Source organism: Sardina pilchardus, chromosome 13, assembly GCF_963854185.1.
Source record: "Sardina pilchardus chromosome 13, fSarPil1.1, whole genome shotgun sequence".
Lineage (NCBI taxonomy): Eukaryota > Metazoa > Chordata > Actinopteri > Clupeiformes > Clupeidae > Sardina > Sardina pilchardus.
The window spans coordinates 14602861-14617408 of NC_085006.1; the positions used below are offsets into that span (position 1 = coordinate 14602861).

The 14548-nt window shown below is 46.6% G+C and overlaps 1 protein-coding gene across 2 annotated transcripts in view; it reads left to right on the forward strand.

The window, feature by feature from the left end:
- hip1 (huntingtin interacting protein 1) overlaps positions 1-12871 on the forward strand; it is a 38598-nt gene extending 25727 nt beyond the window's left edge. For both annotated transcript variants that reach the window (XM_062551770.1, XM_062551771.1), the window contains exons 15-31: positions 772-860; positions 1537-1653; positions 1877-1978; positions 2775-2969; positions 3785-3932; positions 4239-4325; positions 4472-4579; positions 5915-6051; positions 6527-6637; positions 6762-6820; positions 7104-7197; positions 7480-7580; positions 8034-8139; positions 8485-8608; positions 8918-8979; positions 9078-9195; positions 9366-12871. In XM_062551770.1, coding sequence (XP_062407754.1) covers positions 772-860; positions 1537-1653; positions 1877-1978; positions 2775-2969; positions 3785-3932; positions 4239-4325; positions 4472-4579; positions 5915-6051; positions 6527-6637; positions 6762-6820; positions 7104-7197; positions 7480-7580; positions 8034-8139; positions 8485-8608; positions 8918-8979; positions 9078-9195; positions 9366-9376 — 1769 coding nt within the window. In that variant the 3' untranslated portion in view covers positions 9377-12871. The remainder of the gene's footprint in view (positions 1-771; positions 861-1536; positions 1654-1876; positions 1979-2774; positions 2970-3784; positions 3933-4238; positions 4326-4471; positions 4580-5914; positions 6052-6526; positions 6638-6761; positions 6821-7103; positions 7198-7479; positions 7581-8033; positions 8140-8484; positions 8609-8917; positions 8980-9077; positions 9196-9365) is intronic.
- Positions 12872-14548: the final 1677 nt, after the last annotated feature.

Genomic DNA, 14548 nt, shown 5'->3' on the forward strand with positions numbered 1-14548 from the left:
CCCTGTGCCCGAGGCTGGGGAGAGATCACTGCACCAGCAGCGGCTCGTCAGCCACTTCTACACCACTTACAGACACTATTTATGACCGCGTGTTCAACATCGGCCCTCTCCTCACCCTCTTTCCTCTCCCTCCCCGTCACACTCGGTGTGTGTGTGTGTGTGTGTGTGTGTGTGTGTGTGTGTGTGTGTGTGTGTGTGTGTGTGTGTGTGTGTGTGTGTGTGTGTGTGTGTGTGTGTGTGTGTGTGTGTGTGTGTGTGTGTGTGTGTGTGTGTGTGTGTGTGTGTGTGTGTGTGTGTGTGTGTGTGTGTGTGCGCGCGTGTGCGTGTGTGTTAGAGAGAGATAGAGAGGGAGAGATCAGGAGAGAGATAGACTGTGAGAGGTTGAGTGAGTGGGTGTATGCAGCCTAATTTAAATGAGAGAGTGCTTTGAAACAATATGACCTAAGAGGCATCCTTCCCTCTCACTCACTCACTCACACACATACTCTCACTCTCTCTCTCTCGTCTCTTTCTACTCCCCTCTCTTGACTCATTACCTGCCATAAATTGCCCAGCTCATGGGAAGATTACTTCAAGAGCACTGATCTGACTCCTCCCGTGTGTGTGTGTGTGTGTGTGTGTGTGTGTGTGTGTGTGTGTGTGTGATGTGTGTGTGGTGTGTGTGTGGTGTGTGTGTGGTGTGTGTGTGGTGTGTGTGTGTGGTGTGTGTGGTGTGTGTGTGTGGTGTGTGTGGTGTGTGTGTGTGTGCGTGCGTGCGTGTGTGTGTTTCAGGGAAGGCCCAGGCCAATGAGCAGCGCTACACCAAGCTGAAGGAGAAGTACACCGAGCTGGTTCAGAGCCACGCTGACCTACTCAGAAAGGTGAGAGCCTCTCTCCTCTCCTCACCCAATCGCCCAGCCGCTAGGTTCACCCACCAGTTTTTCTCACATGCCACAGGAGAATGATCAAATGTAATATGGCACTCCGCTGTGTGAAAGGAAATCTGAGGTCTATGGCTCAGTGCTTTCCGTTGAGATTGATTCACAGAAAAGAAAAAGGAAAAGAACCAACTGTGGGTAGATAGCGGTTGTTCTGCAGCGTTTACCCATTTTTGTTGCAGTACAGATATGTCTTAAGGGGAGATGGCGGGTGTTCGTGTCAGTCCTTAGCACGGTTGCTCTCTCTGCAGTACAGATATTTCTTTGAGGCGATGAGTGTTTGTTTGTGCCTGTCCTTGCTGCGGTTAGCTCTGTGTCATCCGAGGGCTGCTGCTCCCCAGAGAGGCTGGTGGAAAGACACCCGAGGCACAGCAGGGCCCAAGACAACAACACTTCGCCATTCTTCTGCCACCGACTGCCTCTGCTTTTAAACTCCTTATGCACTGCTGTTATGGGAATAGTGTGGATATGATTGAGTGTGTCTGTGTTATAATTGTACTTCTGTTGAGATGGGGAAAATGGTTGAATAGTCACTAGACTACTCCAATCCAGAGGGCTTTTCTGTGTGCGTGCGTGTGTGTGTGTGTGTGTGTGTGTGTGTGTGTGTGTGTGTGTGTAGAACGCTGAAGTGACCCGTCAGATGACTGTGGCGCGGGCGGCTCAGGACGAGGTGGACAGCGTGAGGAAGGAAATGCAGGACAAGGTGAAGGCGGCCCAAGACTCTTCGGAACAGCAGGTATAGCACAAAACACAAACATCAATTAGCTCGTTTTCTGACTACGGTAATCAAGCTATACCATGCCACATCGTATGTTGGTGGTGTGTGATTGCTGATGGGGTCTTTCTCTATTTCTCTTTTTCTTTCTTTCTCTTTCTCTTTCTCTTCCTCTTTCTTTTTCTCTGTATCTTTGTATCTCTCTCTCCATCTCTCTGTATCGCTCTCTCTCTCTCTCTCGCAGGAGAAGGCTCAGCTGGAGCAGCTCCAGGCCCTACAGGCAGAGCTGCACTCCAGCAGGACGGAGCTGGAGATCCTTAAGGGGAGCATGCTCTCCTCCCAGCAGGTACACTATTTATCCATCCATCCATTCACCCATCCATCCATCTATCCATCTATTCATACATCTGTCTGTCCCTTACCCATGGTGTAACACTGTGATTCAAGTGCAGTCACAGATGTCTGTATGTGGATGTTGATGATCAGTTTGCAAGTCAGTGACTCCTCTGAGAATCTTTTTAATGAAGTCCACACCTGATGGGAGGGAGGGAGGGAGAGAGATGAAAGAGAGGAGAGAGGGAGAGAGAGGATGCTAGGAGGGAGAGAGCAGACTGTGTTGCCGTTGGAGCTGTTGGTCCCTCATCAGAGGTGGCTGGTCTCAGTGGTATCTGAGTGAAGAGCACAGATGATGTGTGTGCATGTGCATGTGTGTGTGTGTGTGTGTGTGTGTGTGTGTGTGTGTGTGTGTGTGTGTGTGTGTGTGTGTGTGTGTGTGTGTATGCACCATCAGTCGCCCTTATGGCTGTTCTCTATTTATCTGTCCTCTACTCCTCCACTCCCCTCCCCTCTCTCATCCCCCAGTCCCCCCGTCGGTCCAGACCTTTGCCTTCCTGTCATGTCATGTGTTTCCCCTGGTGTCTCACTCTCAAATTACCCCCTCTAAAAATTGTCAGTTGTTTCTTTGTTTCTTATATAACACCATCTGTCTCCTACCACCTCCTCCCCAACTCTCTGACCCTCTCGCTCACACACACCCACACACACCCACACACACACACACACACACACACACACACACACACACACACACACACACACTCACACTCAAACTCTCTCGGTCTGCCTCTCTGACACACTTTCAGTCGAGTGAGGAGCTCAGCACTCAGCTCTCGTCACTGGAGGCGGAGAAGGCGGAGCTAGTGGAGTCTGTATCCAAGAAGGAGGCGGAGCTTGCCAGCATCGGGGAGGAGTTGGAGCGCGTGCAGAACAGCCTGACCAACGAGAGGGAGAGCGGGGTCAAGGCTGCCGAGACCCTGCAGAACCAGCTCAATGAGAAGGTGTGTGTGTGTGTGTGTGTGTGTGTGTGTGTGTGTGCAGTGTGTGCATGCGTGCCGCGTGCGTACATGTGTGTGTGTGTGTGTGTGTGTGTGTGTGTGTGTGTGTGCAGTGTGTGCATGTGTGCCGCGTGCGTACGTGTGTGTGTGTGTGTGTGTGTGTGTGTGTGTGTGTGTGTGTGTGTGTGTACAGTGTGTGCATGCGTGCCTACATGTGTGTGTGTGTGTGCACTGCAGTGCATGTGTGTGTGGCTATCCTTGAGCACACCAAACAGATCATCATATCAAGAGATCAAATAAAATGGCAGTACTGATAGAAATGACATGGTTATGACCTGAAGGCCTAATGTTACGAACTCCATACGAGCATGTCATAAATCCACTCCACCTTCATCACAAGTCTTCTGAGTTGATGAAAAACATTTGAGTTTTGAGTTTTGAAGATGGTGATGTAGACCTTTTTCACAGCAACCATTTTGACATGAAATAGTAGGACCAAGACAGGTGTTCCAGATTATGTTAATGAAATCTGTGTTCAATTTATGTGTAGCAGAATCAGAACATTAATTATCAAATACCTTAATCATTACTGACACCTCGGCTTGCCATATTTCATGTCAAAAATGGCTGCTGTGAAAAAGATCCATTAGATTGTATGTGGCTGACTGCTTTTGTGTGTGTGTATGTGTGTGTGTGTGTGTGTGTGTGTGTGTGTGTGTGTGTGTGTGTGTGTGTGTGTGTGTGTGTGTGTGTGTGTGTGTGTGTGTGTGTGTGTGTGTGTGTGTGTGTGTGTGTGTGTGTGTGTGTGTGCGCTGCAGGAGAGCCGTGAGCAGGCGCTGGAGGCCCAGCTGGAGGCGCTGCGCTGGGGAGCCCTGCAGGGGGCGCTAGAGGAGGCCCGCCGCATCATCCAGGACTGCCTCAGCACACTGGACGACCCCGCACACATCAGCTGCACCAGCTCTGCAGGTTAACACACACACACACACACACACACACACACACTCACTCACTTACACACACACACACACACACACACTCACACACACACACACACACACACTCGCTTACACACACACACACACACACACACACACACACACACACTCACTTACACACACATACACATAAACACACACACACACACACACATACACACACACTGTCGCTCACTCACTCATACATACACATAAACACACACACATACACTCTCAAAAACACGTGTACTTTTATCATTAGTGCATTATTCACACATGTGCATATGTGTGTGTGCAGATTACCTTCTCTCCAGGTGTCAGGCCGCAGTGGAGTGTGTGGAGCGGTTGCAGGCTGCGAGGGACGGTTTCCAGGCCGACAGCACAGGTGGGTTTAGCTCCGCCTTGGCCTCCTCCACCCTTGTGGTGGTTTAGCGCCGTGACTCAGGTATCACTCACCACAGACTGGGCATGAGCCGGGCATGACGCTACAGTGACTCTGCTCTTTGAACCCCCCCCCCACCCCCCCCACAGGCGTGTCGGAGCTGGTGCAGGCCGTCACCCAGTTTGCCCACCTGGTCGGAGACACCATCATCCAGGGCAGCGCCACCTCCCACATGGTGCCCGTAGATCAAGCAGACGGTGAGACAGCACAATCACACGCTAAATCTGTTTAAATATGTAAATAATGTGTGTGTGTGTGTGTGTGTGTGTGTGGTGTGTGTGTGTGTGTGTGTGTGTGTGGGGGGTCTTTCAACTGGTAGGCACTCAGGCAGTGGTGTGTAGACATTCTAATCTAAGGTCTGGTAGGCATTCAGGCAATGTTCATTACCTAGTGTTAACAGTGGTGTATAGAAGTTCTTAGGTCTATGAAGTCTAAGGTTGGCAGTGCACAGTGTTTAATTTTAGCTGTAGATAATGGGGAATCTGGAATGTCCTTTCAGCTTTGTTCTTTGCACCAGTAATTCATAAGTAGGTGGTTGAGCCATTATTATTTGCCATTTGTAGCTGCACATGTCTCGCCTTAATAGCGGTTACTGGGAGATGAATAGTAGGCCCTAGGAGTACAAATGATCAAATCAAACAAAAAACGAATGAGGAGCTTAAACAAGCAGGAGAACTTGCAGCTGATCCACCCACTCAATCCATTCAGTACACAGACGCTTCCACTAGCATTCAGCCCACGCTGACTGCCAGGGCCTGCTTTGTGTGTGTGTGTGTGTGTGTGTGTGTGTGTGTGTATGAATGTGTATGGATGTATTGGTGTGTGTGTGTGTGTGTGTGTGTGAATGTGTATGCATGTATTGGTGCGTGTGTGTGTGTGTGTGTATATGTCTGTGTGTATTTGGTAATCACCGCTATTAACTTGTGTGGGGGTGGACTTAATAACTTTTCTGTAGCTGGTCCACTTTAGTATTCCCATGGGGATCCTTTGCACGCTTACAGCACTCACGCACACAGAGACATGTACAGACATGCACAACTGGGGAGTAATCAGCGAACGCTTCCCAGGCCCACATGTGGGAGGATGCGCACTACAGCCATGAATCATGATAACCCGGACGGAGTATCATAATTACCCTGTCTGTTTTCAAATAAGCTCTTTATCGCTATATTTATGTAACTTTAAATTGATCGCTGTTCCATTACACTTGAAAGTATTACCATTTCACAATGTCGGCTTTTGGTCGTTAGATCTTCATCAGGCAGAGTCAGTAAATCAGACAGAGTCAGTAAAGTTTAAAAAAAAAATTGCACAAAGACTTGAATTGCGGGATTCTTCCTTAAAATATCAAGTTTACTCTTAATCCTGCACCTCACACGGATGAGCGGTGATTTTTTTACTTTTTTGCTTAACAATGTCGGCTTTTAAAATCACACACAACACACAGGAAATGAGTTTATTCTCTTAGGTCGAGTAGACTCTTGTCCTGGTAGGTGTTTGTTTGAGCGCTGATCTGGTGTCTGTCCCTGCAGTGTTGTCCAGCAGTGTGAAGTCGTGCGGCGCGGAGGCTCTGGCCCTGCTGGCTCAGCTGCAGGACCGCCAGTCTCTGGCCACTGCGGACAGCAGCAAGCTCAAAGAGGTGCTGGAGGGAATCAAGGCCACAGCCGAGGTGAGACACACACACACACACACACACACACACACACACACACACACTCTCTCTCTCTTTCTCTCCCTCTCTCTCTCTTTCTCTCTCTCTCTCTCACACACTCACACACACACACACACACACTCTCTTACACACACACAAACTCTTTCACACACACACACACACACACACACACACACAGCATTGTTAACAGCACGTCAGACCCATTTAAGCCCATTGAATCATAACTGGAATAACTACAGGTCTGACTGATTAAATCATAATATTATTACAACTACTACATACCCTCTATCCTTGCACATTTCCTGTCACAGGATTTATTCCTGAAGAGACTGTGGAAAAAGGAAATAGCACTCTGTCTGTGTCTTTCTCTTCCTGTCTGTTTGGCTCATCTTATTCATTGGTGTCTGCTGTAATCTCTCTCTCTGCTCCCCTCCCTTCTCTCTCGTGGTCGCTGGGTCTCGTTTCGGAGCAGAAGCTACGACCGCGTGGTCTTGAGCTGCAGCAGGGGGAACTGGGAGATCTGGTGGAATCGGAAATGTCCGCCGCATCACAGGCCGTAGAGTCAGCCGCGGCCAGGATAGAGGTGTGTGTGTGTGTGTGTGTGTGTGTTTGTGAATGTGTGTGGGTGTGTATGTGATTTCACACATTTTGTCTTTTAGTTTCTTGGTTACAACATGTCATTTAGATTATCAATGTTTTTAAAACAGGAAATGCTTAACAAGTCCCGAGCTGTTGACACTGGAATCAAGATGGAGGTCAATGAAAGGTTGGTGTCTCCTTACATCTGAAAAATGTTATCTAAAGCATAGCCACCTACCCCCATTAAATCAGAACTGGAGGAGTTGTAGTAGTAGTTCTACAAAGTTCTACTGTCTTGTGTGTTATACGGAGGCAGCTGATTCCACTCAAAGCGAAGAGCAAAGCCAGATGCCCACTGCACAACATACCAGGAAGTCCCAGCCCCTCTGAAGCCTCTGACCGCCCTGTGGTGTGTGGTTGAGCTGTTTGTAATCTGTGTTTGTCTGCTGTCTCTCTGGCGCCCTCTGCAGGATTCTGGCCTCCTGTACAGACCTCATGGAGGCCATTAAAGTGCTGGTGCTCTCCTCCAAAGACCTTCAGAGGGACATCGTGGATGGCGGCCGGGTGAGCTACAACCTCCAATAAACTTGCTAATGGGCTGACAGATGGCCGGCTGTTCGGACGGCTGGGGGCGACTCGGGAACGGATCCGGCCCTGATCTCTCGCCAGATCCGTTTCCTGCTGTCGTTTGGGGTTGGACGCCGCGTTTGTTTTGGCGTCCGTTTTTCGTCTGCCGGAATGTTCTCTTCGTTGTCGTGTGTCCTTGTGCTGACCGTGTTCGCTCGCCCCGGTGGCAGTGAGCTGGTTTACACAGCTGATTGACTCTTCGCTGCTCTGCCTCCGCAGGGAGCGGCGTCCATGAAGGAGTTCTACGCCAAGAACTCCCGCTGGACCGAGGGCCTGATCTCCGCCTCCAAGGCAGTGGGCTGGGGGGCCACTGTGCTGGTGTAAGTGCTCTCTCTGTGTGTGTGTGTGTGTGTGTGTGTGTGTGTGTGTGTGTTGGGACCAGTGTCTGACTGTCTCTGTGTGTCTTTGTGAATGAGTTCAATCACAATCTGCTTTTACAGATTCCCTTTTTCTTCAGACAGCAGTGTGTGGCTAACTTGAATTTACAAATATGTGTGTGATGCTTGATACTATACAAATGTATGCCACTTTGATAGTGGAAGTAAAATTACATTGCATTAAATTTGGTGGACGCTTTTTAACCAAAGCGACTTACAACATGATAAAAACATTTTTAAGCTTTTAAGAGCAATTCTAGCAACAATTTTACAACAATATTCTGAAAACAGAAAATAATATCCTGTTACAGCTTACCTGGTTTTACTGTAATGATGATGATTATTCGATGTTAGCCTCTCTACAAATGTCCTGTGTGTCTGGTTCCATCTCTGCAGGGATGCAGCAGACATGGTGGTTCAGGGCAAAGGCAAGTTTGAGGAGCTGATGGTGTGTTCACACGAGATCGCAGCCAGCACGGCCCAGCTTGTGGCGGCCTCCAAGGTACAGAAACACACACATTTACTCATACAATATTAAACATGCTTTGTCAAAGAGGGCTTGTATGTGATCTCTTAAATAATGAATTGCTGTACCACTGCTGAGAATTTGGGATGTACTGTAGAGGTCTGTGTCTATAACTATTTGATCCCCATTCTACATTGTGTAACTAGAATGTACTGTTATGTGCTTGTATTTGGAAATATGACCTGAATTGGGACCAGAATGTCACACCAGCTTTTTTCATCTCCCTGTTCCTCCATCTTTGTGTCTCCCTCACGCAATATTCTCTGTACACACACACACACACACACACACACACACACACCCACGTACTCAAACACACAGGTTAAGGCAGACAAGGGCAGTGCCAACCTGGCTCGGCTACAGCAAGCTTCTAGAGGAGTCACCCAAGCCACTGCTGGTGTCGTAGCATCGACCAAGTCTGGCAAATCACAGATTGAAGAGACTGGTAAGTGTGTGTGTGTGTGTGTGTGTGTGTGTGTGTGTGTGTGTGTGTGTGTGTGTGTGTGTGTGTGTGTGTGTCAGTGACACATGGCCATGCATATTTATGTGTAGAGAGATGCGTGACCTAATAACTGGGATAGCTGCCATTTTAGTTGCTATTGCCCTCTGTTGCAACATTGTCCACATTCCAAATTTAACCGATGCACTTGAAAGCAGAATGCTTGGGGCTCCACAGATTGTGTGTGTGTGTGTCTATCTGTGTGTGTGTGTGTGTGTTCTACTGACGGTCTTTGTTCAAATCTCTCCTTTGTAGAAACTATGGACTTCTCCAGTATGACACTAACCCAGATCAAGAGGCAGGAGATGGACTCGCAGGTGTGTGTGTGTGTGTGTGTGTGTGTGTGTGTGTGAACAGCACGTCTGTTTTAGTGAGTATCCAGGCATGCAGCTCAGTCTGGTTTTGTTGTGAGCAGGTCATGGTGCTGGAGCTGGAGACGCGTCTGCAGAGGGAGAGGGAGAGGCTGGGGGAGCTGAGGAAGAAACACTACGAACTGGCCGGAGTAGCCGAGGGCTGGGGAGAGGAGGAGGAGGGTACGTAATCACACACACACACACACACACACACACACACGTTTCCTCCCAAGTGTATCCCCAGGTGTGTGTATCTTAGTGCATGCCGGTGAGAGAAGTAATGTGTCTGGTGTGCTCATTACTATCTTAATGTCTAATCTTTCTCTCTCTCTCTCTCTCTCTCTCAACAGGAACAGGTTGAGACATGCCACACAACAGCAGCTATTTCAAGGCTGGGCTTCTCTCCTCTCTTCTCTATTCTCTCTCTCTCTTTCTCTCTCTCTCTCCTTCACTTCTTTTCTCAGTCCCTCTCCCCGCTATTCACACACGTAACTCAGAAGTCTTCTCATCCTTATTTTCATTCTGTAATTGCAAAACGAAGCCAAATAAAAGGGTGCTTTTTTAAAAAAAAGAAAAAAGAAAAAGAAAAACAAACCTTTCCTGCTGCTGTGGAGAGGAGGAAACTTCCACGAGGATAGCGCGTAGATGGCACAAACAGCAACGGGATGGACCCGCTCTTCCCATCCGCCGGCCACAGACTTGCAGCAGAGGTCCGCAAGCTTGCCGATCACCACATGTATTTATTGGAGGATTGGTTGTCTACTCCTGACTGGCCCCTGACATGTTTTTTGAAGGTGGTGTCGTGTCGCAGCTCAGTCCCCATCCTTGACCCTTGACCTCTGACCTCCCAAGTCCCCACCCTACACCCACCATGCCCCATTCAAACCCAAAAGCACCGTTTCCTCCTGCAGCATTGACTGGATGACACACACACACACAACACAGTGGGCAAAGTCTACACTGCGCCGTGACCGATCCACCATTTTGGATGCCGTAAATAAACAAAAAGTGCTTCACACAACTGTAGCGGTGGCAACCTCCTATCTGGTGTCTCCATCTCCGTCTCCACAACTGGATCCAAAAACAAAGGAACACAAAAAGGGGACAGGTGTTTGGAGACGCGTCGCTCTCCTGCCCTGGAGATTTCTGTTCTGTTCCGTTCTGGACTGTTCTGGGCCGAACCACAAAGCCTTCCTGATTCAGCTCCTGCACAGTGGACCACACTCGTTTCCACGACAACAGCGGCCTTGCTTTGGACTCTGGACTCTAAATGGAGAGATACGAGCCGATGTGTTGGGAGTGGGACACATCCACACATACACACAGACACAGATACACACACTCACACACAGTGACCCACTGTGGACGCCTGTCTCTGATCTGGACATAGCCGATCTTGATATGATGAATTACTTCACACCAAGCCTCCTTGTCTTTGAGTCGCTCTGATTCTGCCTCTCTATCTTCCCTTTCTCTCTCTCTCTTTTTCTCTCTGTCTTTCTCACTCTTTGTAGTACATGTATCTGTGTGTGCAACGAGTTGACTTCAAAAACTAACTTGACATCAGAACAAGACACATGCCAAGCTATAACTTTATGAACAGATATCTGGTTGGCGTTTGAGTTGTGGTGGTGGTAAAAGAGTGGTTCATTAACTTCTCTTTCTGACTTAAGTTCTGAGATGTCTAGACTCTTCTGACCAGGCTCGTTTTTGACTCACCCAACATGGCGGACATGAGGTCACAAGCATTTCACAAGTTAAAGTCCATGACTGAGCTAGATATGACTGTTTGTTGTTGACTCGTTGTCCTCCAGTTTTGACGGGTGAACTGGGCCATACAGTGTCATAGACAGAGAGACAGACTGCCTTAGAAACAAGAGAGAGCTGGTTCACATACAGACTGTTAATAGGACATAGACTGAATCAATGATGTGGTGCGTTAACCAGAGGACTTTTGATGTGCAGCAGCAGGCACAGAGGGCTCCAGGGCCTGACGAAATAGTTTGGATTCCATTTAGAGGGCGATTCCTTTTAATCGAGAGTGAGCGAGAAAGAAAGAGCTGGCATCTGTCTTCTCCAGACCTCTCTACTTCTACTTTTGCCTCCATTCACACATATACATGCAGCACAGCCACACCCTCACACTCTCTTACACACACACACACACACACACACACACACACACACATACACATACGCATACACAGACCCTCCATAACGGAATAGAGAACATACATTTGTGCCTTCAAGTGTGATTAAGGTCAACATTTCACATACTTTAATACTTCAGTGATAAAGTAGACATTGTAACTGAACAGTAGACATGATATGCTTCATACTTTATCCTTTTTAAAAAAAGAATAAAAGCTTTAACTCAGTATTGTAGCAGAGGAGCAATGGCAGACGGGCCCACAGCTCCTCATATTTGGTATTTTAATTTAATTTGCTTTGGTTTACCTTTGAGCTTCCAATCTGATTTGTAAATTCCTCAAACTCGTTTGTCAAGGAACAACCTTTACAAACTAAGGGGAGTCTGGTGGGATGGGGTTAGGGAGGCAGAATAATGTATCTTCTATTGCTTGTCATTGTTGAAGCAATTTTTCAGGGCCAAACAGCCTCTAGACCGTCACTGTCTGTCAGCCCAACACAACTCCAGCCATTGGATATGCTCAAAGAAGTCGCCAGCCAGCCAACCACCAGGGCCATGATTACCTCAGCCAGGCCTCTGACAAACCAGACGAGACTTCCTCTAGACTGGGAAGGGGTTCAGAAGCATTCTTAAGCTTAAGCTAGAACCATGTGTTTCACAAGTGTGTGTGCGTGTGTGTGTGCGTGTGTGTGTGCGTGTGTGTGTGCGTGTGTGTGTGTGTGTGTGTGTGTGTGTGTGTGTCTGTGTGAACATACATCTGAGTCTGTATGCTCTTGCTTAGTCTCCACCAGGGTGTGTGTGAGTGTGTGTGTGTGTGTGTGTGTGTGTGTGTGTGTGTGTGTGTGTGTGCGCGTGTGAGTGAATGAGTGAAACCAAGTGTTGAGCTATGAGTGAGCTCTTTTTAAAGCTCTTGTCTTTCTGTGTCCACATGCCCTCTCTGTGTTTAATGCACTGCTTTGGCCGTTTTGTAAAGTTGTTGTGACACTGGGTATTTAATTCTGATTTTTCTGTGTTTGGTCACCTAATCTATCATCTTCCACCTTTTGGTTCATCTGTAGGTCTACCAGCTCAGCCAGCCTTTCAACTGCCTCTCAGTTAGTCAAGAAAAACCAGAGCATTACAAAATACTCAAGTAACAATTTCAAACGTGTCTTTATATTATATACTAAAAAAAGAACTGTGTGTGGGTTTGTTTAATTTTTTCAGTTTTTAAATAAATATTTCAAGTCATTAATTAAATGTCTTTTCCCTCTGTGATATTCCTAACTGCAGTATTGAGAGTCCAAAACATCAGTAGGTTCTAAAATTATTTCTTTGAGTGCAGGGTCTGTCCATCTGTGATTTGGCCTACAACACAAATTATGAAACAAGGCATTTCGATGAATGGATTTGCTCAGCACAAAGAGTCTGTCACATTTTGGACTAGCAAAGAAGGATTAAGGTAGAGGAATGATTTGATACCATAAGATTAAACACCCTTTTTAACATTTATTACATAAGACTCTAATTATTACATAATACAAGGGACAAAATGGTACATTCCCGTGTAGCCCAGGGTGCCTTTAATTTCGGTGAATGTGCATCAACCTGCATTTTTATGTTGCACCAACAGAGGTCAGTAGTGTCTTCTGAGTATTAAATGTCAGTCAATGAGACTATCCATTGCCAGCAACTGCTTTGATGTGGGCCTTCACGAAATAAACTGAATTAAGCAATGTAACACTTTTGGGAACTCCTTTATTCTTTACACATAAAGCATGCATCTTATGATCTTATCTTATTAATGTATGTATTTTTTTGCGATCACATTTTCAATTTCAGTAGTCACAGATGAACACATTTTTAGTTCACTGTGGGCCTATAACCTACATAATCTTCTAAAACTTGTGTAGGGTCTGCCACTGTCCACATGTCACATGTGAACACTCAAATAAATAAGATATAAATAGACATGCAGGGGTAGGCCTATATCAACCAGTATAATCTGAAACAAATGCAGAGATTATGACAATCCCTAATCCAGCACGAAAATATTACTATCGTTGCATCAGCAGAGCAATTGGGCCACTATATCAGTAGATCTACTGGAGATTTCCTATAGCACACAGCTATGTGTGTCAAGCAGTTTAACCTATATCAAATGCAAATGTGCTTTTGTCTATTTAACACACAAATAGACCTACATGTGAAACAGTAAAACAAGCATCAACTGCTGGATCAGAGAGAGATCTCCTGATGTGCCCTGTTCACCTCCGCTGGTGTGCGACCTACGGGCTAAGAGCATTAAAGGGATCAAAACCAAGCACGTGAGCCTTCACCTACAAAACTAATCAAAGCAATCAGTACTACACGAGGTCACTGTAGGCCTAGGGATTCCTTCATCTTTTTGTTGTTGTTCAAGAGCAAGGCATGGGTTTAGGTCAGACATAGATATTGAAGATATATGAGCTCCTCCTTCACCTCAACTAAACTAGTAGAATCTGTTGATTTGATATGTGACAATGTTGGTTTGTTGCTGGTTATACTGACAACACTTCAGATCGGCATTGCATAAAAGGACCTATAGGCTGTCAGATGTAAACACTAGGAATAGTGATTTATTATTTATTACTATTGTTGTTATTATTATTATTATTATTATTATTATTATTATTATTATTATTATTATTACTCATGTGACGAAGGTTTAAAACACTAAATGGGATTTGTGAATGGTTGAAAAGTGGTGCATCAGAAGGAGCAGACTAGGTCCACTGGGACTCAGCCTTGCTACTTTGAGCAATATGACGTATGTGAGAGAGGCCCCGTCCTTCTTTAAACAGTGAGTTTATTTCACAGCAGCCTTTGAGCTAATTGCATTTTGTAGGTAAACTACACACGCTGTGTTCATTCAATGACGCCTGTGTTATAGTTTCGTTGGTCTCCAAGCCAACAATTTACCCTATTCTGCCATAGGAGGGGTGCTTCACTCGCTTTAGCTACAGCAGCTCATCTCTATTTTTAGCATCTGCTGTTCTGGGCTTGCTTCAGTCCAGAGCAGTTTCCAGCATAGGTCTGTGTCTACATTGCAATTCCACTTTCCACCACTGGGGGAAACCCAGCTACAGAGAGGTTTCATAAGGGGGGCGAACCTTATGAATGTGTTCTCTGTTTAGGGAAAAATGGGTGGATGAGGCCGTCTGCCATAGAACAATAAACCATCCAAAACCTCACCGCCTGTAAAGAGGCCTTTGATATTTGTTTTGTAGCTGTGCTCTCCGACCACCAGCTTTTTTTTTGCCTGGCATGCACTTTTCCACAGCTGCATCAGTTAGATGTAATCAATGTGGCCAAAATAACATTTTCTTCTCAGAAGCTTGTCGGGCCTTTCCAGTGACAAATAAA